At 35.5% G+C, this 26,014-nt stretch overlaps 1 protein-coding gene across 49 annotated transcripts in view; it reads right to left on the bottom strand.

The window, feature by feature from the left end:
* Positions 1–26,014, bottom strand: part of RIMS2 (regulating synaptic membrane exocytosis 2) — a 644,704-nt gene that overhangs the window by 88,093 nt on the left and 530,597 nt on the right. For 32 of the 49 annotated variants that reach the window (XM_066379295.1, XM_066379287.1, XM_066379300.1 and 29 more), the window contains one exon: positions 1,705–1,946. The exons of the other annotated variants lie outside the window; for them this stretch is intronic. In XM_066379295.1, the coding sequence (XP_066235392.1) occupies positions 1,705–1,946 (242 nt within the window). The remainder of the gene's footprint in view (positions 1–1,704; positions 1,947–26,014) is intronic. 49 annotated transcript variants of the gene reach the window in all.

Genomic DNA, 26,014 nt, shown 5'->3' with positions numbered 1-26,014 from the left:
CTCCAGGTTGGATAAAGTGCACTTCCTCTGGGCACCCAGCACATTCCACCCAGTGGCAGTTTTACCGCTGACATATTACCTTGAAGCATTCTGTTTAAGTACCTATCTCCTACCAGATTATAAGCAAGTTGGGTTAGAAACTATTTCTTATTCATCCTTGTTCTCCATGTGCTTGGTACATAGTAAGTGCTCAATATGTATTTAAAAACCCTGAATAAATGGAATCAATTATTTGGTTTAGCATCACATACCCTCTTACTTGTAGTCTTAATGTCTGTTTTAGGTTCTTAGTTTTATTTAATCAATAGATTTTATTTTTTAGAGCAGTTATTGTTTATAGATATTTGTAAGTTTTAAAAGGAAAAGTATAATAAAATAAGTTCTAACTGCCAGAGAAATAGAAAAAAAATTTCTAAAAGCCAATGTTTATGATATTTGCATTGCATGGTTAATTATGCATGTATGTTAGCAATTAAAAATCATTTAAATACAATTTTTATGTTCATAAATCACATTTCTATTTCTATATTAAAATGCAAAACAACATTTTGAAACACTAAATGAAAAATCCCTATAACAATCATATTAAATATAGTGAGTAACAACCAGGTTATAAGTAATACCATCAAATAACTATTTCAATATTATTATTTTATAGTATTATATTATAACATATTATATATTATATTATATTATTATATATATTCAATAAAACTCAGATTCCAAAAATCACTGTCACAGTTAATAAAATCAAGATTAGCCAGGTCCAAGAAAGAATGTATCTTTAAATTCTTTTGTGTTGCACATTTAAGTCTTGACTTTTGTGTACAAGAACCCTAGTATTCAAACATAAATGAGATGTAATCCATTTGCCTATAATTTATTTGCTGTAAAAGAAACACCATATTATATGCTTTTGTTTGGTAAGTAGAAGATTTGCTATTATTTCCAAGATATCAGGGATTTAATGTTTAATTATCAACACCCATTTGAAAAAAAATACATTGTTTTGACTCACAGATTTTTTAATTGCTAGTAGTGGTTTTTCTGAGTAGGAGTGTTGTATCTAATCTATTTCGGCAGATGTGCTTTAGCAACTGAGTCTTAAATTAGTCAAGCCTTGAATATCTTCACTTCAGCAGATAATTGCTCCATCCCTGCTGCTGGAGAATGTTGTTGCTTGAAGTTTTAACGGAAATAAAACTGCTGTGAGAAAACTGATACTACTGGCAAACGCTGCTTACAAACTGAAAAAGAAGTTAGGTTGTCAGCAGTAAAAATATATTAGTCACACAGAGTCCGAGGTATCATCTTGGTCACCATAACTGCTGGGAATGAAATTGAATTTGGTTGGTTCTACCTTGAGAAATCTGCAGAAGAGCAAGTATGTCATAGATCAGAACATCTTTACAAAGGATCAGCAACTGGCAATCAGGGGGACCACAGCTTGGCTTTTTCCTGAGGAAGAAAGACTTTAAATGCATTTCAAGAACAGTAGCTGAGAGGTTCACTTTAGAGCAGTTTCACTCATCACTGAAAAACAAAGTCAGTTATATTTTCAGAAAAATTGACTAGTTTGGTGTTCTTTCTCTCTGGAACATGTCATCATCCACATATTACTGCAATAAAAAGAGTAAAAGGAAAAGAATATGTCTTTTAATTGTAACTCAAAGATAAAGTCGAAAGTAACATAAAAATGCCTACCCGTTTGGCTGAGCTGAGAAGCGCTGCGACTTTTCCGCGAGAGACCAACAATAGCTACCATTTTGGCCCCAATGCTAGAGCGCCGCTTTTGGCTGCTGGTGCCCAGGGCGCCCACCGCGGTGTCAGATTGGCTGCCGTCATTCTTCTCCAGCGAGCACATGTCTCCGCTGATGCTGGTGCTTTTAGTCATGTTCTTCCCTGAGATGCCCATTTGTCTGCTTTGCATTTTGGATGTAAAGACACTGCAGGCCGATGGATCATTAAAAGTGAAGACGAGTAAAAAGGAAAAGACAGAAAAGGTATTTTAGATGAAACATCTAAAATTTAATTAAATTATATCATTTACAGGATATAGTTTTCAAATTAAAATTTTTCAAATACCATCGTCTTGAAACTATATAGGATAACCTTAACTCAACTATGAAAGATCTGACTTGTGATTTCATTTCTGGTGTCAGAGAAGACACTAGTTTGCAAGGCCATAGGGAAAAATAATTCATGAAAAACCAGTGGGCTCACTGAAGAGACTGTGCTGTTCTGCAAATGCAGATATGCTGTGAGGCAGCTGTAGAGCATAAGGAAGAAGTTTCCCAAAGCATTCTTCTTCAATGTGATTCCCTATTGCCTTCAAAAAGAAATTAAATGAGTGAGAAAAGTTTTTTTAAATGGCAAAAATTACAGCATCCATTGCTAAGAGTGGCCTTTTAAAATAATTTTTTTCAATTTATGAAGAAAACTAATAAGGTTTACCTAACAATAACTAAATTTTCTAACAGGGATTGATGTTTTCATTAGCTTTGAATTAAAAAAATAATTTATTTCACTTTATATAATTTTGTATTTATTGATATCGTCTATATTAAAAATATTTTCCTCTTGCATTCATTTGACAGAAAGAAAAATCATTATCAGTTTTCTAGACAAGGGTCAGAAAGCAATCAATGTGTCAATGAAGCACGTGAGCTGATTGATGAGCTGCTACACTAACACTGTGAATGGGAGTGATCAGAGACGGACCCTGGACTTCTCTAGGATTACTGGCATGTGGTAGGAGGTTGGGTAAGGGAAAGAATCTGGAAGCGGGCTATCCAGCTGGCCCCATAAACCCGGAAGACTGTGAGGGAAGTAACCTGACTTGCAGACATAGGAGGACATATTTGTACATCACCAATTTTTAACTCAGTATTAGAAAGTCATAGTTTCTGCTTTACTTTGATTCTGATAAATCTGGATATGTAGCATATAATTATAGAAACAAAATAAAAAAACACATTAGAAATATTTTTATACATCATTTAAGAGATGAGAATTAGAAAACCGACCCATTAAGGATCTTATCTCTTATTTGTTGGTCATAGTAAAAAAATAATTTTTTTTCTCTCTATCCTAGAGTAAAATCTGCTGAAAGGATATGATAATTTGTTAATTTTATTAATGTATGTACATTTTCTCCAAGTATTTAAGAAGGGAAAGGCTCAATGTGAAGTAAAAAAAATACAGTAGAAGGCACTATTTTATCCTCTTTAGTTTCAAGGAGAAATGAGGCATAAATGGCAGAGAGAGAAGCAAGCAGAGAGAACAGTGTATATGCTTTTCTAAACTCCAAATCGATCATTTTCAAGCCTATTTGGTTTTGCTATTTGCAAACAGACATGGGCTTGAATCCCAACTTCGCTGCTACTTAAGTGACTTCCTCTAAAAAGAGTTCATTGGTCTACTCTGATTCCACTAATTCTACTCAGGTTCCACTAATTTATAAAATTGGAATATTTTTTTCTTCAAGAATATAGATAATATATCTGAAGTAAAAATTCAATAAATGTAAATTATAAAGTGGACAATAGATAAAATAAGGTTAAAGTCCTCCAACAAGTATTACATAAACACTTAACAGCATCAATAGAAACAATATTTATAATTATAAATTTAAAACTTTTTAGATTAAAATGTTTGAATGCTTCTCATTTACCACCAGCATTATATAATGGAGAGTAGACTATACTGAGTTAAGAATTCTGGGTTTGTTCTTTGGCTTAACTGACTGATTTTGGGAGTTGTTTCCCTTTCTGGAACTCAGTTTCCTTGTTTTATACGTGAGAAAACAGCAAGAAAGCACTAAGCAGAATGCCAGACACATAAGAGCTCCAAAACTTACTCTTTTCCTCTTTCTCATTATCACCATCATCCACTAAGCATCTATTAAATCCTAGAACTGAAATATTGATAGGGTTCCCTTTATCTATTAAATACTTTGCTCCTCTAGCTATCTCTTGTTCCAGGGATTCAGAGCAAATAAACATAGAGATGCAACATGAGATTTTCATAGTATGCTGTCATCAGAAAATGCATGGCATACCATAGAAAAATCAGTTTGCTTGTGATGAAGGCTTTGAAAATAATAAAATGTGCCTATACAGGCACAGTAACCTAGCATTCCTGTTATATAAGAATTTTTACCCCGAACATACATATATATACATGTTCATTGGCTGCTTTCTCATATGTGCCTTGACCAGGGGCTACAGCGGAGTGAGTAATCCCTTGTTCAAACCAGTGACCTTGGGCTCAAGTCAGCAACCTTGGGCTTCAAGCCAGTGACCTTGGACTTCAAGCCAGTGACCTTTGGGCTCAAGTCAGTGACCTTTGGGCTCAAGCCAGTGACCCTGCGCTCAAGCTGGTGAGCCTGTGCTCAAGCTGGATGAGCTCACAATTAAGCTGGCGACCTCGGGGTTTCGAAACTTGGGTACTCCACGTCCTAGTCTGATGCTCTCTATCCATTGCACTACTGCCTGGTCAGGCTGAACATATATTTCCTTAAAAAAACCACCTAATATATCATCTACCAAAGAGGTCAAAGATATACTCACAAAATATGGCTTATTGTACCTTGTGATTTTTGCATTTTAATTTTCATGGATGAATATAAAAGGCATAAAGAACTTGGGCAAAATCAAGGAGGATACGATAAATACTAACTGAAAGTGATAAATCAGTGGGTAGATTAGTATTTAATTATCATTTGATTTTAAAGAAGTACACTTCTCTTAAACCTAGCAACTTGGATAATGTATTATCTACAAAAAAAGGGGGTTATTACAATTTTTGTAAGAAGGATCTACTTCTCATCTCCTTGAAACTTTGAGCTCACCAGGTGAGTTTATAAATAGTTGCCCTGGTGCTGCGCTGTGAGGGGAGGGAGACTGTGAGGGAATCACAGTTGGTTTCCATCCTTTGCTCATTGGACTGTCACTTAAAACCACAAGGTAACAATGTTTCTAGAAAACAAGCTATCAACCAAAAATTTTAAAGTTTTGGGGCTCTTGATTTATGGAATAGTCTGCAAACATGTGTGATCATTTGGAATGCCCATTGTGGTCAAGAAAGCAAAGACCCATTACATTATCAATTACTTTTAAAAAGAAAATTTGTAAGGATCTGGTAATATAATACATTTTCATTGCTGCTGGTCATCTCAGTAATAGAATTCTGAAGAGCAATTTGGCAATACATATCGAAAACCTTACAAAAAAGCCTGCCTTTTAACCTATCAATTCTACTTTTAGGATTTAGCCTAATGAAAAACTTAGCAGTGTGTACAGATTTAGCAAGAATGATATATATTGAGAATTGATTACAACAGCAAAACATACACAAGAGAAAGTCCCATAAATCTCTAACAGTAGAGGGTGTCTGAATAAGTTATTTTCATAAATAAAATAGAATGTACCTTTGAAAATGCTGTTGTAAATAAATATTTATTGACATAAAATATGTTCTTGATATAAGAAAAAGAAGAGAAGAATCAAATATTTGCAGGTTGGTTGGCTGGCTGGCATACATACTAAATATGGATTTACCCTAATGCTAAAGAACACAGACAAATTCAGATGACAAAGGCTAGTCAGTGGCATAATTAGAAAGAAAAATTCACATTAAAAAAATAAAAAAATATTTCTTGCTAAAGTAGGTAGTTCGCGAAACCTAAATTCATGCTATGATCTACCAGTCACCTGCATAAGAGGGAGATAAAGGAAATATAAAGAAAAACAACTTATCTGTTGAGAAAGTTTTATACTCTTAAGAAAAAGTATAAATGCATATATAAAAGCCTAGAGGAATACACTGTGAACAGTGTCCTAAAAGTAGTTTTAATTTTTTCTGGTTGATAATTATGCTTAAAATTTTTTTTTTCTATTTAGTTTTTCCCAAAAAGGAGGGACTGGCAATAAGAAAATAAATTAAAATAGACAAATGAAACAGACAAAAAGAGCAAATTCTTCTTCCTTTTACATAGGTGAAAGTATTCAACCCACACAGTTCATTCCAGAGGCTAAAGGTATAATAGCATGACTTTCAAGCTAATCTTAAAATTTCTACACAATAACATCGGGTGTTGATATAGGATACTGAGTTTCAGAAAGAGACAGTGTTCTTACCTTTCTACATACTGCTTTATGCATGTTTTCTAATTTTTGCATTAGGAAAACAATGAAACACTAGATATTTGGTACTCTCAAAGTAAAAATATCTAAAATTGCCAATGCAAGTGATCTATTTCATGACATACACTCGTTGAAAGTTGTATTCTGAAGGATTTTTTAAAAGGTAAATCTAGCATTGTCAACCATTAGGAAAAAGGTACTGATTGAGAAGTAAAATATTTGTAAATATTCCCCCAAAATGTTATACAGCATCCCAAGGGTTACAGAAGTATGAGATTAAATGAAATGGAGGGTATGGCCATAGGGAGGAAAAAGTGTTAATGAAGAGATTTGAGTGAATAGAGCTAAGTGATTGGCTGTTAAGATGAAAGGTTTACTTCCTTTTTCCTTCCCTCTGTTGTGTTCTGGGGGCAGGTGCCAAGAGCTAATGAATACCTCTCACCACGATTAACTCATATTTGTTTACACAAGTTGATAGTCATTGGGCAGATGTCTGGATTATAAAATGTCATTTCTTGAATTCTGGCATATTCTCTGGTGTGTGTGTGTGTGTGTGTGTGTGTGTGTGTGTGTGTGTGTGTGTGTGATAGATAGATAGATAGAGAGAGAGAGAGAAACCCTGCTATTGTCTAATGTACCTCTAATTTAAACATTTATCTATATTAAATACTCTCCCTAAAATTTGGAACTTGAAATTATTATTATTATCCAAATTTATGATTTAGTAAGCTTTATTTCACTTACTCAAATGATAATCTAAATTTTAGGCAAGTAGTCTCCTTTTAACCAATGTTTATTGAACACACAAATATGGGATACAACATGTTATGACATAGTCTCTTAATTTACTGTCAAACAACATGCAAAATGCAAATATGGCTGCATAAGAGCATGGTCTTAACTTATAATTTAACTGAAATTCCAATGACCAACTCTAATATCAAGAAACCCTAATTGTTATACATTCAAGAAGACAGCTGTGAAGAGTATGTAAAAATTGGGTTTCTCATGTTAATTCTTTGATTTCTGGAAATGCCAAATTTAAAACAGTATTCTTAATGTTACTGCAGCCACTGTATATAAATGCATCCTATCAATATTCTATAATGTATTAGAATACCATCAAATTTCTTGGACAGTGTTGTGTGCCTATGCCACAAAGTTGATATCCAGCATTAGAAAAAAAATAGTTATCTAATTAATAAAGTATGTTTTTTCAAAAACATCTGCTTTGATTATAGCCATTAGTAATGAAGATCTGTGTCAGGTTCTTAGGTCTTGGGTCTCATGGTTGGAAGCAGTCAGAGCCTTGGTGGTTATAGGGAATGTCACTGTTTAGTTAGGATAATTTAAAAAGTACCAGGAAGGCATGTAACTTCCAAAATTCCTTTCCCAACAGCTTGCAAATGACTAAAATTCCACTATATTATCACAATGTCTAGATCCAAAACCAGATTGCTAATGGTTTACCAGCGAAGTTTCTTTTACTTATTTTCCTAACTTAGTGGATGTGGATGTTAGAGATCATTGTTATGGTACTTTTAACCTCCAAATTTGTGAGACTAAAATACTTGTGTTAATTTGTGCAGTAGACTATGTTCCCAGGCATCATTACTGAAGTTTAAGTTTGTTTTATGAGTCTCTCAGAAATCATCATGAATGAAAAGACAGTAATCTTTTTCAATGATTATAAGGACAGTAATATCTTGACAAGATGTCCTTCATCATATATACTGAGTCTTTTTTGGAACCATTTAAAAGAAGGCCTTCAGCTTGTTAGAAATCTAAACTGTTTTTCTTTCTCAGAGTCTAAGTCAGTCAGTCCTATACAGACTGTGACTGCTGTGGTATGATGTCTCAGCATGAGCAACACTAGTCGTTCACGGTTAGGAAGTCCACTGAAATTGGGGCTAACACTGGGAAGTTAAGTGAACCATTTTTTTTTAGTTTACTGCATGGTTTTTGGACTTTTCCTACTACTATTAGAAATGTGAGAGATTTTAAGAGTAGCAAGATAAAACCATGCATTATAAAAAAAAAAAGCACTGGCAGATTTTTCTGGAGCTAAAACATACGTTTCCCAATGTTCAGAATTTCTACAATGTATGTGAGACATTAAGTATTGCATTTTTTTTAACTCATTACATAAACAGAGCAAAATATACAGTGAGAATGTTGAGACTAAAGCTATGCTTCTCTAGGTATCAGCACTTCAATATTCTTTGGTTGGGGTAATCAACAAAATGAATCTATAGTTGTTTTGCATTGTTTGCCCCCCAAAAGGTGTTTTGAAAAGAGAATTGCTGATCAATATGCTTCATAGAGAAACAGATTTGAAATGGGCCTGATTCTTCATATTTAGATAATGAAATACAGCAGTCCTTTTATTCATGGGGGATATGTCCCAAAGACCCCAGTGGATGCCTGAAATCGTGGGTGTTATCAAGCCCTATATATACTACACTTCCTCCTGCCCCAGCACACCTTTCACTTAAAGGAAGCATCACTACTTATGCGCTTAGGGCCATTAGTCAGTGTAATAAGGATTACCTGAGCACAAGCACCTTCATACTATGACAGTGGATCTGATTAAGAAGTGCTACGAAATGACTAATGGGCAGGCAGGTCACATTATACAGCTAAGATACCCTGTAAAAAGAGATGATTCACATTCTGGGCAGGGCAGAGCAGGAAGGTGTAAAATTTCATCATGCACCTCAGGATGGCAAATAACTTAAAAATTATGAATTGCTTCAATCTAAAATATCCCATTAAATATTTCTGGACTGAGGTGGACTACAGGTAATAAACAGTTACAGTGAAACCATGGACAATGAGGCTGGGCAGGCAGCTACTGGAATTCTTCTATTTTTCAAGTTCTTTTAAGCTTAGGGCTTTAGTTTCTCATACAAAATATTTTATACTCAATTATTTGGTAGATAAGCAGTTCAACAATATTATGTGACTTACTAAAGGCAACAAGATCTGATAATTTTATCCAGAGGTAAAACCTAAATTTAGGTTCAAAGTCAAACAGAAATGGGTTTCTATCCTATTTCTATCATTTAATAGTTCATGACCTTGAGAATATTTCTTTACCTGTTCTGAGCATTAGTTTTCTCATCTATTTATTATATACATTTCCCCTTAAATGTAAGTTTCATGGGGCAAGGACATTACCTCTTTTGTTCACTGAGAAATCTTAGGTTTTAAAATAATGCCTGTCACATGGTGAGTATACAGTAAATATTTGTTGACTGAGTTAATTAATCTAACAAAAATAATAACTCTCACAAGGTTGTGACAAGGAATAAATGAAAAAATGTATACAGCATTTATTACACGTTAAATTTTTAGATCTAATTATTATATATATTTATAATTACACAAGGACATTGAGACTTAGTAAAAATATAAACTTAAACTTGCTAGATTTATTTGAAGCAGTTATTTTACATAAACAGAAAAGTTCCATGGCCTCAAAGAAATGACCCCTCAGACTTCATTTAGGTCAGTGGTCCCCAACCCCTGGGATGCGGACTGGTACTGGTCCGTGGGCCATTTGGTGCCGGTCCGCAGGGAAAGAATAAATAACTTACATTATTTCTGTTTTATTTATATTTAAGTCTGAACAATGTTTTATTTTTAAAAAATGACCAGATTCCCTCTGTTACATCCGCCTAAGACTCACTCTTGACACTTGTCTAGGTCACCTGATACATATTTCCGTCCCACCCTAAAGGCCGGTCCGTGAAAATATTTTCTGACATTAAACCGGTCCGTGGCCCAAAAAAGGTTGGGGACCACTGATTTAGGTGAATATGCCCATACTTTTTGTCATTTTAAACTTGAAAATATGTAATCCAATGAAAATATTTATGATTGTTACACATATGATTAATTAATAATGCATATACAAGTAAATGCAATTTAATGGACATTTATTATCTATAAAATGTCTTACTATGGTTGGTACTGAATAACAAGTTACACACCTTTGGCACTAGGTGAAATGCTACACACAATCCATGCAAATAAGGTTACTCTTCCGTTTTATTGATAAATAATGAGTAAAATGGGAAGTTCTCTTTATTTTACAGATTATCTTCCTGAAAACACTTCCAACCTCCAAAACTTTCTCATAAGCCCCTTTTTACAAAGAATGCCAATTTAAGTGCTGTATTGCTGCTTGTAGCTAAATGCTATTAAGACCGGACAAAAATGCCTAGTGAGATTAGAGACAAGGATAACTGAGAAGAGGTCATCAAGAAGGAGTCACCACTGCCACCTGGGCACACTTGGGAAAACTGTTCACATGAAATGTTAAAGTATTACTTTTTCAAGCTGTGTTGAGAACTAACAACAATATCCAAGAGTATTATTACTTTCATTATATTTATAATTAGCCACTCTATGAAACCAATACACTTCCATTTTCAAATGAACTCACTCATCATAATAAAATAATAAAGTTAAATAAAATTTAAGCAAATTGTAAATATTGTGTCTCAAACACGCTTCTTATAGTAAATTTATAGGCTACTTCTGCTTTTATGAATATTTATTGATAATAGGCTCTATTCCTTCTGCTACTTCTCTTAAATTCATGTTTGAATGAGTAAATAATGAATGAAATATATAAATGCAAATACAAAAACAAAATATTATTCACCTTAACATGTCTTTGAGTATTTAATTATAAGCATGAGTTGATATTATATTTTATATTACACTATTTATTTTATAATAAAATGTTGATTTAAAATTTTAAAAACAATAATGTTACTAATTGACAGTAAGTAAAAATCCTAAATTTTTAATTTAAAAATAAAAATTTTAAATGTAACATTTATTAAATTCTACATGATTAAATCCTTATATTTTAAAATTCTCGTGTTCCAAAATAAAACTTATAAACCCTCAGAACTTTTTGAATGATTATGTTATAGGTTATTATAGAATAAAACTATCATATTGCTCAAGATTTATTATCAGTTATTTAAAGTCAAATTTATATAAAAACAATTAGGCTGCATATATATTTTTACAAGTAGTCACATATGAAAGTTTAATGAAAAATTATGAATTTAAAAGATAGGATTACCAATCAGATTGTTATATTAGAAAAAGACCAGAACTTTGTACCAATTTGATAGTCTATTTAAAAAACAAACAAACAAAAAAAAACTACTTTCTTTCTTCTTTCCAACAAATCTGTATCTTTCCTAACCAAGATTTCTTAAACCATACTTCTCTCAGAAGAAACAAAGAGCTTGACTTTTTTTTTTTTTTTTGTATTTTTCTGAAGCTGGAAACGGGGAGAGACAGACAGACTCCCGCATGTGCCCGACCGGGATCCACCCGGCACACCCACCAGGGCTACGCTCTGCCCACCAGGGGGCGATGCTCTGCCCCTCCAGGGCGTCGCTCTGCCGTGACCAGAGCCACTCGAGTGCCTGGGGCAGAGGCCAAGGAGCCATCTCCAGCGCCCGGGCCATCTTTGCTCCAATGTAGCCTTGGCTGCGGGAGGGGAAGAGAGAGACAGAGAGGAAGGAGGGGGTGGGGGTGGAGAAGCAAATGGGCGCTTCTCCTATGTGCCCTGGCCGGGAATCGAACCCGGGTCCCCCGCACGCCAGGCCGACGCTCTACCGCTGAGTCAACCGGCCAGGGATTGACTTTTGAGTTCTTACTTTGTGGTATTATATTTTACGAAGTCTCTAGATCTGCATTGTCCAATACTAAAAGCTCTAACAACATGTGGCTGATAAACACTTGAAATGTGCCTCTGAGTGTAACATATACACCCCTACAAAAAGAATAAAATATACAGTATCACTAATCTTTTTATATAAATATTTGAAATAAAAACATTTTGGATATATTGGGTTACATTAAAAATATTCTTTTCGCCTGAGCAGGCGGTGGCGCAGTGGATAGAGCATCAGACTGGGATGCAGAGGACCCAGGTTTGAGACCCCGAAGTCGCCAGCATAAGCACAGGCTCATCTGGTTTGAGCAAAAGCTCACCAGCTTGGACCCAAGGTCGCTGGCTCGAGCAAGGGGTTACTCGGTCTGCTATAGCTCCATGGTCAAGGCACATATGAGAAAGCAATCAATGAACAACTAAGGTGTTGCAACAAAAAACTAATGATTGATGCTTCTCATTTCTCTCCCTTCCTGTCTGTCTGTCCTTATGTATCCCTCTCTCTGACTCTCTCTCTGTCTCTATAAAAAAAAAAAATCCTTTGTCTTTATTTTTTTATTGTGCTTACTAAAATATTTAAATACATATGTGGCTCATATTATATTGTTATTAGACAATGTTGCTCTTGATAACTAGTTTAAATGGTATAAATATTTGACAGCAAAATATATGAAGTAAAATTTATGTTCCTATGTAAATTATAATTTTCCTTTGAGGTTAATTATAAAATTAGTGTTGCTCTGTGAATAAAATGGATTAATGCAAAAACTTTAAAGAGGCAAACAGTATCATTGACAAAACATTAAGCTTAATATAAAAAATAACTGTAATACAATTGACACTCAAATAAAACAAAATAAGTACATTAAAAGTGAAAATATAAAGCAGTAAAGAATATTTAACAAATATTATAAAGATAAGGCAAACTCATGCTCTAAAATGAAAATTTTTTCTATTTTAATATTTATTTGCATGGATTTCCATTCTGTTTACAGCAATGACTCTTGAACAAAAAATATTTATGATTTGTGTATCTAGTAAGAAAGGTTATTATTATCTACTAGGAACTCAATTGAATTTAAGCAGGAGACTCACACCCACAATTCAGCTGCACCACTCACGCTGTAACTGAGTAATCTAATTAGTTATTCCTCAGTTGCCCTATTACATAAAATGGGGATAATATACCCAACTTTATTCAGAGAGTTGCTACCAGGCTATCTCATTTCTTTCTAGCTCATTTAATCAAATGTCTTTACCCTTCAATATTATAACTTTGAATCCCACACTTTTTCTCAAATTATCAGCACCCTCATCTTACTTAAAGTTATCTACCTCACTTAAGTTGAATTTCATAGCCCATCATTTCAATCACTCTTTAGCAAATACCCTCACATTTAGCAGTCCTTCTCATATGACATCCAAATGGCAGAACCCTTTGGTGAATCCTATTATTGCTTCTTCTATATCTATAGCTCAAGGTTTGAACATTATTGAAAATATCAGTAGGACAGTGATCCCGCAGTAATTCGCTGTCATTAGCCTTAAAGTTTCTCTACCCGCGCACATACCACTCTCCACACCAGCACTGCATTCCTTCTTCATGCTATTCAACCTCCTGCCTTTCGCTTTACTCTCAGCAGGAGAACCTTTCCTTATATTTCATAGGGAAAATGGAAGCTCTCAGAAGAAACTTCCTTATCTTTAAAATAATACATATATATATATATATATACACCATATTTATTTGAATGTACACACACACACACACACATCTCTAAGTTTAAGTTAGCTGACTCAGCTTCTTTTCTGAGCTCCAAACTGTCTACCTAGTACCCTACTGTCAACAACCACGCAGATGTCACTCAGGATTTCACAAATTTGATGTGTCCCAAACTGAACTTAATTTTTAAAATCAATTCTATTCCTTTGTACTCTTCCCTGTTTCAGTAGAGAGGATAACTTTTCCATCAAGTTGCTAAATTTGGAAATCCAAGAGGCACCCTTGGTTTCTCTTTTTACTTTATCTCCACACCCAATCTATCCTCAGTGCTTACAGATTCTACCCCTAAAATATATTTATATCCTCCCACCTCCCCATCCTGACTTCTACCACTCAAGTCCACGTCACTCTTGTCTACTTTAGTGCAACAGCATCCTAACTGCCCACGTTCCCTTTTCCATACAGCAGCCAGAATAATTTTTTTTCTGATACATAAATTGGGTTGTCACTCAACTGCTAAAAGTCTTCAAATGTCTTCTCATTGTACTTGGGGAAAACCCAAAATCTCTAAAATGGAAGTTATCCAAAACTTTTCTTATCTCCCAATTATCAGTCTATAAACCTAACTGCTTCTGTACCCTATTCTCTTCTTTTTCTTTCTATAGCAAACAAACAAACAAACATGCCCCTCTTTGCAAACACCAGTTCCTCTGCAGGAGCTGTGGGACCCCCACCCCATTCTCCAAGGTCCTGTAAGATGACATGAGTTGGCCCCTGTCCTTCTTTCACCTCATCTCATTTTTCTTTACAAACTACTTCTCAGCCTCTTTTAAATTCCTGGAAAATGTCAAGCACTTCACCTCAGGATCTTCCCATACATTGTACCTCACTTGAAAGACTCAGAATAACCTTATGAAATAGGGACTTACTCTAAGAACAGAAGACTAAAGCACAGAAAGGTTATGAAGTTTGCCAAGGGCTCACTGCTAGTAAGTCGTGCAGCTGGTATTTAAACCCAGTAGTCTGTTCTAAAATGCGTGCTCTTAGCCACCCCACTTCACTTGTGCTTCCAGATGAAAAAATTCCACTTAGCTTAAAGCAGGGCTGACAAACCTCAGACTGCATCAGAATAACCTGGGGCGCGTTTCAAAGATGGATTCTCTGCCCTATTTCCAGAGCTTTGATTCAGTAGACCTGGCGTGGTGCCTGAAAATGGGCATTCTAACAAGTTTCCAGGTGATGCTGATATTGCAGACCCAGCAACCATATTTTGAGACTTGCTGGCTGGGTCTTACATATTAGTACAACTACTGTATTTCCCCATGTAAAAGACACATCTTCATTTTGGGGCCCGAAATTTGGAAAAAAAATGTATTACATAAAGTTATTGACCTCAAATTTTATTCATCATAAAATTCATACAACTCCTCATCACTGTCAAACTCCCATCCATTAGCTTGTCCTCATCTGTGTCTGATGATGAGTCACTGTCTTCATATATTGTCTTGTCCTCAATTCTATCTATGGAAATGCAAACAAAAAAATCTACAAACACTGTTTAAGATGCACCCAGTTTTTAGTCCCCAATTTTTTCGAAAACAGGTGCATCTTATACATGGAGAAATACTGTATATCCCCTGTGAAAAGATGGTGAGCCTTCATTTGCCATTTGGTAAAAAAAAAGTCTCAAGTCACTCCCTTTGTTTTGCTCAATTCTTTCAAATATGCATTTATTACCTACTGACAACTCGCTGCTACTCTGCCTCAGCTCACAGGCATTCCGCTACACTGTGGTACCTGTGCTAATCCGTTCTCCTATGTGCCTTAGTCGGGCATTTTACAGTCCCCACGATCAGAGGTTTATTTAATCTCTGTCTATGCAGTCAGCATTTTCGTTTTCATATTCTCCTGTAACAATAGGTCAGAGAAAAGTTAGGATGGAAACTCAGGAATTTTGTCCATTAGAGGGTAGTTTTATGCTTTTAAATTATTAGCAAAATTAGGTTAATAAATAAGAACCTCGGCTTATGAAATTGGAGACTGGAGTTCTGACTAGATAACACAGGCCTTTAGACGAATGACTTGCTCTCTCTGGCCTCAGGTCTTCAACAGGAAACTTAAGGAAATGGATATTATGTAATATAATATAATTCTATGACAAAAGAAAAATTCTAAAATAACCCAAAGAGAAAGTGCAAAGCAGCCGTTATTTTTAATTAAGGCTAATACACTTAGAGTAATAGAGAACAAATATATCTCATTTAAGAAAGAAAATATACTAAAATGCATTTATCTTAGTTCTTATTTTATTAACATGCAAAGTGGAAAAAGAAAATGAATATCTTTCAAAATTCTTTAAATGTATATATGGATTTGACTGTCACTGAAAGAGAAATATACATCTTTATGAATTTAGAAAAGTAGCTACAAGCCTCTAGCCTGCCCTTCTAATCATTAATTTTAGTAATATTAATACTAATATAACAATACTAAAAGCTACATCTTACCTAACACTTACTTTGCAATAAACTCTATGCAAAATACTTCACATATTTTGTAACATACAGAATCCAACGAAGTATTATTATCTCTATTTTACAGATGAGAAAACTGAGTTTTATAGTGATCTTTAACAAATAAAATTCCTGCAAAAATGTCTTTAATGACTTTTTCATCTGTAGAGTGAGACAGAAAGTCTGTGGCCTGACCTGCAAAGTGAGTGATGTCTTAACCCATGCCCGACATTCCAATTCCATCTCCTCTCCCTCTGTTCTTAAACTTGACACTCCAGAAATACATAACATGCAGGTCCCTGGATACCTACATGCTTTCCATTTTCTGTGCCTTGACTTCTTCTTTTCTTCTCTCATAAACACCTTTCTTTCCACAAGCCCACATGGCCAACCACTATATTTCTTTTAAGTCTCTGCTTGAACAAGTCCCTCTGTGAAGACTTCCCTAAACTCCCTCCCACCAGCTTTCCAATTTCTCCCATTTTTCTGTCTAGCTCCTACTTGCAAACAGGGATGGGTAAGAAATCTCATTGTCTGTGATGGGGATGTGGTAAGAATGGCAAGCCTCTCAAGCCCATTTTAAGAAACTGCAAAGTGAAAGGTAGGCCCACCAATCCCCTGCCGTGGGGTGGGAAAACCCAACATGGGGATGCTTGGACTTGGCCACTGGACTGAAAGTCTCAGTCAGCCACAAATTCAGAATCACCTATATTTTGGTATTTTCACTAGAGTAGACAACTGCCATCAGGTAGCTCCGAAATGCAACTGGTACCTGGGCTGCTGGGCTCCTGTAGAGCCCAACCGCCAACTAGCTGCACAGGTTCACCAGGCCATTATAGGAACCTAACAATATGGCAACATTACATTTGGCGTCATGAATATTAGAATGCCAATTATAATGTGTTCAAGGTTCTATTATATCTCAATTATAGAAATTCTATTGCAATTGTTTGCTGTCTTCTCGTGGAACTTGGATAGTTCATTTCGTCAGTTCCTTCAGCAGCCTAGTACCTAATACTTGGCATTAAACAGATCTAACTAAAGAATTTATTGAATAAGTGAATTAAATAAATCCATTATATAAATGAATGCTCCTAGTAATGTAGGGATAATTAAATACTAATGATTAAGTTGTTTCATACTAATGATGCAGTATGTTTCAAATCATTTTGGCACTCAATAAATATATATTTGCTGATAAGAAAGACAAAACTTTCTCATGTTTTCGAAATATATACATAGATATCAACCAATTAACAAATATTTATTTGTACATCTACCATAGTTGAGACACTGGAGTCAGTGCTATACAAATTATAAGACATGGCATTTGTTCTGAAACCACTTACAATCCAGTTTGCTAAATAAAGTGTAAAGACAAAATAGAACCCAAGACAATACTTGGCATCAATGAACACTAAAGGCATCAAAGAATAAAGAACTTCAGATAATAAATTAAGAAACACCACGAATCTTCTCTGTCCAATTGTACATTTCACAACAGCCCTCCAGCCGTGTGGGCCGTGCAGCTGCCTGATGGCGTTCTCCACTGTGTTCCTAGTCTGAGACAGAAAGCATCACCCTAACATGGAGAAGCCTCCTCCTTTCTGCCATTTAGCTCATCCTTCCGTCTCCCAGGAAGCACACAGTATATTTAGGTTATACCTACAGCCATATGCGGTCAAAGCATACGGGGAGATGTCAGCAGTATTTTTATTGATTTCTGTTATAAAATCCATTCTTAAGCCTCAGTTCTGTCCCTACATAAAAATAATATCACTTTAGAGTACATTGCTGTGCTGTTCAGTTGCTTTAGAAAGTAGGGACAAAAGGCATAACAAGAAATTGTATTTCAATCTAGTCTGGAGTAACACTGAGGCATTGTTACATCAATTTGCATCTTAGCCCATCAAGGGTAAGATTCTGTAAGCAAAAATATTTTTTCCATAAATTTTAAAGATATTGAGCCACTCTATTTAAAACAGTTGAAAGAGGAAGGTTCTTCTGAATGTAATGAAGTGACAGCTCATGGTTCTCCTGGGGGAGATCCCCGGGTGTGCCAGTTTTACGAATGGGAATGATCTGGCACTAAATCTATCTTCTCCCAGGTACCATCTGATCAGCAGGATCACACAGCTAACATGGTCATGATGTGTTTATCCAGTTCTGTGGAGGATGTTTAGACATTCCTCTGTATTGGTGAGTTGCATATTTAAATATCAGACAATTTCTAAGGTAATGGTTTTTCAAAATGTTACCTAAACACTGACATTGGTCATAGATGAGTAAGATACTCATGTTTGTTGAATTAATGGTTTTACATAAACTTTGTTCCACTTTTGTGAATCCTTAGGTCACTTCTGAAGTAATTATTTCAATTAAAACAAGCGCAACCTTAAGAGGCAATATTTTAGAATAGCCAAGAGCCGACATATTTATAGAAAAAACCTGAAATAAGTAAATGCTCTAGAGTTAATGCAATTAAAATTTAAATAAATATGGTACTATATAATTTCCTACCTTTTACAAAAGTCATTGAAATAATATAACTTTTTCTTAATGACTAGGATAATAATTATAAATATAACGTGTTGAGTTTCAGATAATTTGGAACCTAAAACTGAACGGGCACTAGCTTCAGAGTGGCCATAATGAAAACTGGCGTGAGAACTTGCACTTCCTCTTTGATCCCTTATCTTTGGAGGCAGATGTAGCTGCATAAATTTTCTATTAAAATTATTGACAACATCAAAGATCAAAGAAGCTTTATTGAAGAAAATTTCTTTCTTTTTTTTTTGAAAAAAAATTGTAATTCTCACTAATGCCACTAATGTGCTTTGGGTTGCCAGTTCTATTCCAAATATCATCACACTACTTCAAAAGCAGCTTCTGCCATCACCTAGTGTATACTGAATGCTGATTCCATGTTGGCCATTTTGTTTAGCACCTCCAAGGTACTTTATCTCATTTTACATTCACAACAATCTCTAAAGTAGGTAATTATCCCCATGTTGCTGATAAAGAAACTGATTATATGGAAAGTAATTACCTCGTTCAAGGTCACAACCTGATGATGAGTAGTTTTGATTTAAACCCACATTTAGCCTGACCTGTGGTGGTGCAGTGGTTAAAGCACTGACTTGGAATGCTGAGGTCACTGGTTCGAAACCCCAGGCTTGCCCAGTCAAGGCACAGACGAGAAGCAATCACTACTAGTTGATGCTTCCCATGCCTCCTTTTTGCCCTCTTTCTAAAATCAATAAATAAAATCTTAAAAAAACAACCAAACCATGCTTACCTTGCTTTAGAGACCATTTGCTTGAGCGCTGTACTAATATACTTATCAACAAAACCTTCACACATTTCATTGCCTCATAGTTTATTTATTTTTTATTTTTTATTTTTTTTGTATTTTTCTGAAGCTGGAAACGGGGAGGCAGTCAGACAGACTCCCGCATGTGCCCGACTGGGATCCACCCGGCACGCCCACCAGGGGGCGATGCTCTGCCCATCTGGGGTGTCGCTCTGCTGCAACCAGAGCCATTCTATCGCCTGAGGCAGAGGCCATAGAGCCATCCTCAGTGCCCGGGCCAACTTTGCTCTAATGGAGCCTTGGCTGTGGAAGGGGAAGAGAGAGACAGAGAGGAAGGAGAAGGGGAGGGGTGGAGAAGCACATGGGCGCTTCTCCTGTGTGCCCTCGCCGGGAATCGAACCTGGTACTCCTGCACACCAGGCCGATGCTCTACCACTGAGCCAACCGGCCAGAGCCCATAGTTTATTTTTAAAATCAATTTGTACTCGTCACTTCATTGGCACTTCTTAAAAATCTAGCCATCAAAGAGTTTTGATACCTTCCAAGTAAGTTTGAGAATTATGTTTCATTAAAACATAAAAAGGTAAAGGAACCAGTAAAACATTATTTTACATTTATGCATTAACTTACTCTTTTTTTTTTTTGCATGTTGACAATAATTTCTCAGCTTCCATACTTATATTACTTTTCATGAAGTAAATAAAGTTTGGAGTAGGTTTGCTTTTCTCAAGCATAGTAAAACATAAGAAAAAGAATAAAAAAATGACACAAATTCTAATTCCATCCTGGCAGTGAGGAAGGCGCCTCTGGCTCTGAGGAGTTAGGTGTGTAAAAAGTTGGCTTCTATTAGAAAAACACTAGTGTTACAGCACTAAATAAATTTCATTGCCATCTAGTCCACATCCTAGTTACAGGCACAGGAATACCTAAATGAGCCAACATTAACCCTTGCTTCTGAGGAGAAACTTGACATAGAAACACAAAAAAGGACAGTGAAGATGAGACTCCACCCTCAGGATCAACAGCAATTCATTGACTCACACAATATTTTGGAGCTCTGATTGCTTCTGTCCACAGACATAAAGATTGAGCTTGCATTTTTAGAGAGGGTGATGTTTTAAAAGGTCTAGGATAATTTTCTGACACCAAGATGAACATACATTATTCATTTTCAAACTGGAGATGCCTAAGTTACTTACTGACTTGTATCATGGTGAAAGCTGGCCATCATTATATTTACAATAATAAATTTTATCAGTTCTCTAAGATTGTTTGGGGGATTTCCTGTGTTAATAGCTGTATTATTTGCAATGCCACAGCATCTTTCCAAAGCTTTGTGATTTGCTGAATTTTACTCATTATATATAAATAATTTTGTCTTAGTTTGAATAATCATAATAGTAACTATTTATTATGTGCTAGACATGATTCTAGGTACTTTACACATATTAACTAATTTAAACTTCATAAAGAATCTATGCTGTAAGTACTAGTATCATCCCAATTAAAGATAAGAAAAGTGAGAGGTCATAAAACTGGATGAGGGTGTTGGAGTCAAGGCTCAAAAAAGGCAGAATGACTCCAGAGGCTGTGCTGTCTCTCTCGAAGTAATGAAGCTCACCTTCTTAAAATACACATTGCTCAGTCAATTGGCATTTTGAAGTGTTTAACTTTTAGCTTGCCCAGAAGTAGAGACACTTTTATCCACCTCAATCACTCACAAAGAACATGGTCTAGGTGTCTTGACTTATGTGTGTGTAGAGCATGGTCCTTTACCGTGGGGAACACAACACAATTCCATGCGTTGTTTGGATTTCAGTCCTTCCTCCTCCGGGTGAGTCTGCCGCTTACACCCTCACTGCCTCTGGGTGGCTGCTGCAGCCACTGACTACTTGCTATCTTTTAATCCAGTCTCTCGTCCCATCACTTCTTGTTTTTCATATTTAGTGACAAAACACTTATGAAGATGACCAGTAAGTCAAAGTGTTCCTGTTCTCTGTGGGGGCAAACTGACAAATCACAGAATGTTAATCGTAACCTTTGATTTTTCAGCTCCTTTTATTGTGGGTTGGACAAGTAGCTTCTTTTTTTTTTTTTTTTCTATTTTCTGAAGCTGGAAACGGAGTGACAGACAGACTCCCGCATGCGCCTGACCGGGATCCACCCGGCACGCCCACCAGGGGCAATGCTCTGCCCACCAGGGGGTGATACTCTGCCCATCCTGGGCGTTGCCATGTTGCGACCAGAGCCACTCTAGCGCCTGGGGCAGAGGCCAAGGAGCCATCCCCAGCGCCCAGGCCATCTTTGCTTCAATGGAGCCTTGGCTGTGGGAGGGGAAGAGTGAGACAGAGAGGAAGGCGCGGCGGAGGGGTGGAGAAGCAAATGGGCGCTTCTCCTGTGTGCCCTGGCCGGGAATCAAACCCAGGTCCTCCGCACGCTAGGCCGATGCTCTACCGCTGAGCCAACAGGCCAGGGCCAAGTTGCTTCTTTTTTGACAGTGGTTTTGGGGATAATTCCAAAAACTTGAGAATTATGCAAAGCATCTAGGCAAAGAGTCAAGCTGTATATTTTGCCTTTGAATTATAATAGTTGTTTAATTGGAAGAGTACTGATGTACACAATTTCCAGATGAATTAGAACAGTAGTTCTCAAACTTTGGTGTTCACCAGAACTACTTGTAGAGCTTTTCAAGGATACAGTCTGCAGCCTTAGCCTCAGGGATTCCTATGTGCTATTCCTGGCATGAGAGTCAGATATTCACATTTGGAAGTTTCTCTTGTCACTCTAATGCAAGTGACACACAAAAATCAAGTAAAGAAATCTTTGATTAGTGCAGACTAATCAAAGATGACTTTATAAAAGCATCTCAATTAATTAGTTTTGCCTCTTCTTAGCTTAGATAAAATTTTATGGTTATATTTTGAAGTCTATCAGTAAGCAGAAAGCAGGTATTACTGGATATTCCTGCCATAGTTACTCACATTTTTGGAGCCATTTAGCTAAAGGATGATCTGTATTATCTTTAATTAATTCTTTATGAATCTGGAAATCTGTTAGATGCTTTTTTGTGTTATTGTTATTAGCATACATTTAAGAATGATTTGGGGGATAAGTGCTTTCTCTCAAGCATAGATATGATTATATATTATTAACTTTTATTTTTACATGGGTTGATTTTAAATTTTGAGAAAAATATAATGTTATTTTTCATCCAGAATTTGGTGTAATTGTACATGTACTGTGGTTGATAATTTCACTGTGGTTTATAGTCAACTTTGGAAATTTTTTCATGTGTATAAGTATGGAAATTTTATTTGGAAATTAAGTAATTGTGCTTTGTGTATCTTATTAAGTTTCTGACTTTACTCTTATTTTCCTGTAAAATTTAAAATAATTTTGCCCACAGAAAATTTTAAACATTTGGTCATTTTGTGTTCTGAGCTTTGAAAATAATTTTAAAGCACACTGAATTACCTTTGAGCCTATATATTAAAGTTGGTTTAAAAAATAAAATTAGCTATCATTTGCTTTTTTTTTTGTATTCCACAAATGTTTTACATTTGCCCATATCATGTTCTTTCTTACATGAGACCCATTTGGGAAATAAAAGAAAGATCAACTTTGCACAATAAACATGTAAATTTTAAAAACTCATCTACTGCTTCCCTCACTCTACTGTCCTCCCTTGATTCACATAATAAATATTTAGTGCAAATAATGCCGTCATATTCATCAATTCTTAAATACTATTTTACAACTAGTATAAATTTCAATCTTAGAGGTTTTTAATTTTTAAATGAGAGAAACACTGCCTAAGTAGAATGATCTGAGTCATTCCATACTAAGTTAAAGAATATATATGATTTTTTTGTGACCCAAACTTTTCAAAATTATTGACTATAATTAGAATGAGGATCTCCTTATTTCCTGTGAATCTACATGAACTAAAATCAAGACATATAACAGGTTGAATGAAAGCATAATAAAATAAACAAAATTTTAAAAGGTAAATATCTTCTTTCAGATGCCAAAAATCTAGACTCTCTCATATTAAAATGTAATATTTTCTTTGCTTAAAAATGTCACTCCACTGCACTTTGATTTATCAGACAGTTTTGGAAGATTACATTATACAAAAATAACATGGCAATAATGCAATAATCTTAGCAAGCTAAAAATTAAGATACCAAAAAAAGCGTCATTTGGTAAATGATATATTCTTTCCTTTATTTATTTAATAGTACAAGAAACTTTATCTAGATACATGTTTCTTGAGATTCTGAAAGGAAAAGAGAAATTTGGTAATTGCCAGGTACTCTATTCTGAAGTTATATAAGGCAGAAAATTTAAATGTCTGCCATGGAAACAGTTGATAATAATTTCAGGTAGTATAATTAATGTCTTATTTTTATTATATAATTTTAAAAACACAAAGTTAATATTGATTTTAATAACAATAATATGGATTGTTATTTCCTTTCAAAAAACTATAAGTATATATCTGAATAGAAATATGCAGATTCACTCTACAATTACCTTCATGTCAATTTTGTGCCTTATTTTTAAAAGCACAAAAATTTAATAATTTATTCTTCACCTGCTTAAAATTCATAACACTTTCAAATTCCCAATTTTTCTTTCAACAGTCATAATTACCAAAAATAGAAACATGGAAATTTGCCACCTCTTCTTTTCTCTTTGCTCCCTACATTCAGGTCAAGAAGGAAGCCCCGCACTTCAGAGGCTTTGTGTAAGACAGCCCTCCATCAGCATATGCCTGAAGGAAGTGGGCCCTAGAACTCATAGTGCTCTGGTGAGAACACCCTCTCCAGCAAACACTGACTCACTTCCATGATCAGCTCTGAGACTATCAGTACTAATTTCATTACCTATTCCCTTTATCTTTGTTAATTTCAGTCACTACACAAAGCTCAGAATTCTTATATCTCCATCCACCGACTTCATGGATTCAAAACCTCATCCTGCTCTCCGAGCAGCTAGGCCATGTTTCCATTCCCTTTGACTTTGTCACACACTATTGCCTTTTCTACTTGCATCATCTTATACCCAATATATTTTACTTGTCATTCTCCCCCACCAAATTAAAGAAGATATGGTAAATACATACTATGGAATACTACAAAGACATAAGAAAAGATGAAATACTGCCATTTTCAACATGTACGAATCTTGAGAATATTATGCTAGACAAAATGAGACAGAAAAAGTCAAGAACCACATAATTTCATTCATATGTGATATGTAATACTGAAAGTAACAAATGAACAAACAAGAAAAACAAAAACTCATAGACACAGACAACAGTATGGTGGTTATCAGAGGGAAGAATTTTCATGGTATTAAAAGCTAAAGGGGGTGAAATATAGTATATGATAATGGAAGACTACTTGACCTTGAGTGGTGGGCACACAATGTAATATACAGATGATGTACCATAGAATTGAAACCTATGTACACTTATTAAACAATATCACCCCAATAAATTTAATTAAAGTTGTCAAAAAAAACCTAACTAAAATAACTTAATTTCCAGATTAATTGGAATATTTAGTAACTCCCCCCAGATGGTATAGCAAATGCTGGAATGCTGGGATCAGGAATATGAAATTGGGCCTCAGAACTTAACTGTTACCTCCCAAGAGTCTTCCTTTTACATTTACTTCCTTACATGAGGAAACTGTGGAATCACTGATTGTAACTGTATATGTGAAACTACATAGCATTTAATATAACTATAAAATATTCAATTATTAAGTAAATCTTTATATTGGCACTTCAGTTATTGTATTACACTCATTTAAATGTCCATGGACTCCACTCACTCTGACTCCCACAAAACAAAAACTGTTTTTCATACATCTCAGTATCTCTCTAGAAACTATCACAATTATCCAAATTAGCAGTTGGAAATATAGTTAAAGATAGACAGGGAGGGAAAGAGGGAAAGAGAAAAGTGGATGTGGAAAGGAAGAAGGAAGAAAGCTAATTAGTTCATTTGCTTATCTAATACTGCTAAGGAGAGAGGCCACTTATCCTCATGTTCATTTCTTTATATATTTCAGTGGTGACTGACAGAGAAAACTGGATCTTTTTAAAAAATTTTTTTCTTTTACAGAGAGAGAGAGAGTCAGAGAGAGGGATAGACAGGGACAGACAGACAGGAACAGAGAGATGAGAAGCATCAATCATTAGTTTTTCATTGCACGTTGCAACACCTTAGTTGTTCATTGATTGCTTTCTCATATGTGCCTTGACCAGGGGCCTTCAGCAGACTGAGTAACCCCTTGCTTGAGCCAGTGACCTTGGGCTCAAGCTAGTGAGCTTTTGCTCAAACCAGATGAGCCCACGCTCAAGCTGGCGACCTCGGGGTCTCGAACCTGGGTCTTCTGCATCCCAGTCTGATGCTTTACCCACTGCGCCACTGCCTGGTCAGGCGAAAAACTGGATCTTTTGCACACCTATATACAGAGCAATGAAACTAATTATGTTTTTGTTTGTTTGTTATAGAAAGAGAGATAAAGAGAAAGAACAAGAGAAAGAGGGAGGAGAAGTAGGAAGCATCAACTCAATAGTAGCTGCTTCTCATATGTGTTC

This window comes from Saccopteryx leptura, chromosome 3 (assembly GCF_036850995.1).
Source record: "Saccopteryx leptura isolate mSacLep1 chromosome 3, mSacLep1_pri_phased_curated, whole genome shotgun sequence".
In the NCBI taxonomy this organism is placed as follows: Eukaryota; Metazoa; Chordata; class Mammalia; order Chiroptera; family Emballonuridae; genus Saccopteryx; species Saccopteryx leptura.
Note: the sequence above shows the minus strand (reverse complement) of the source record. Positions and strands in the feature narration are given on the sequence as shown.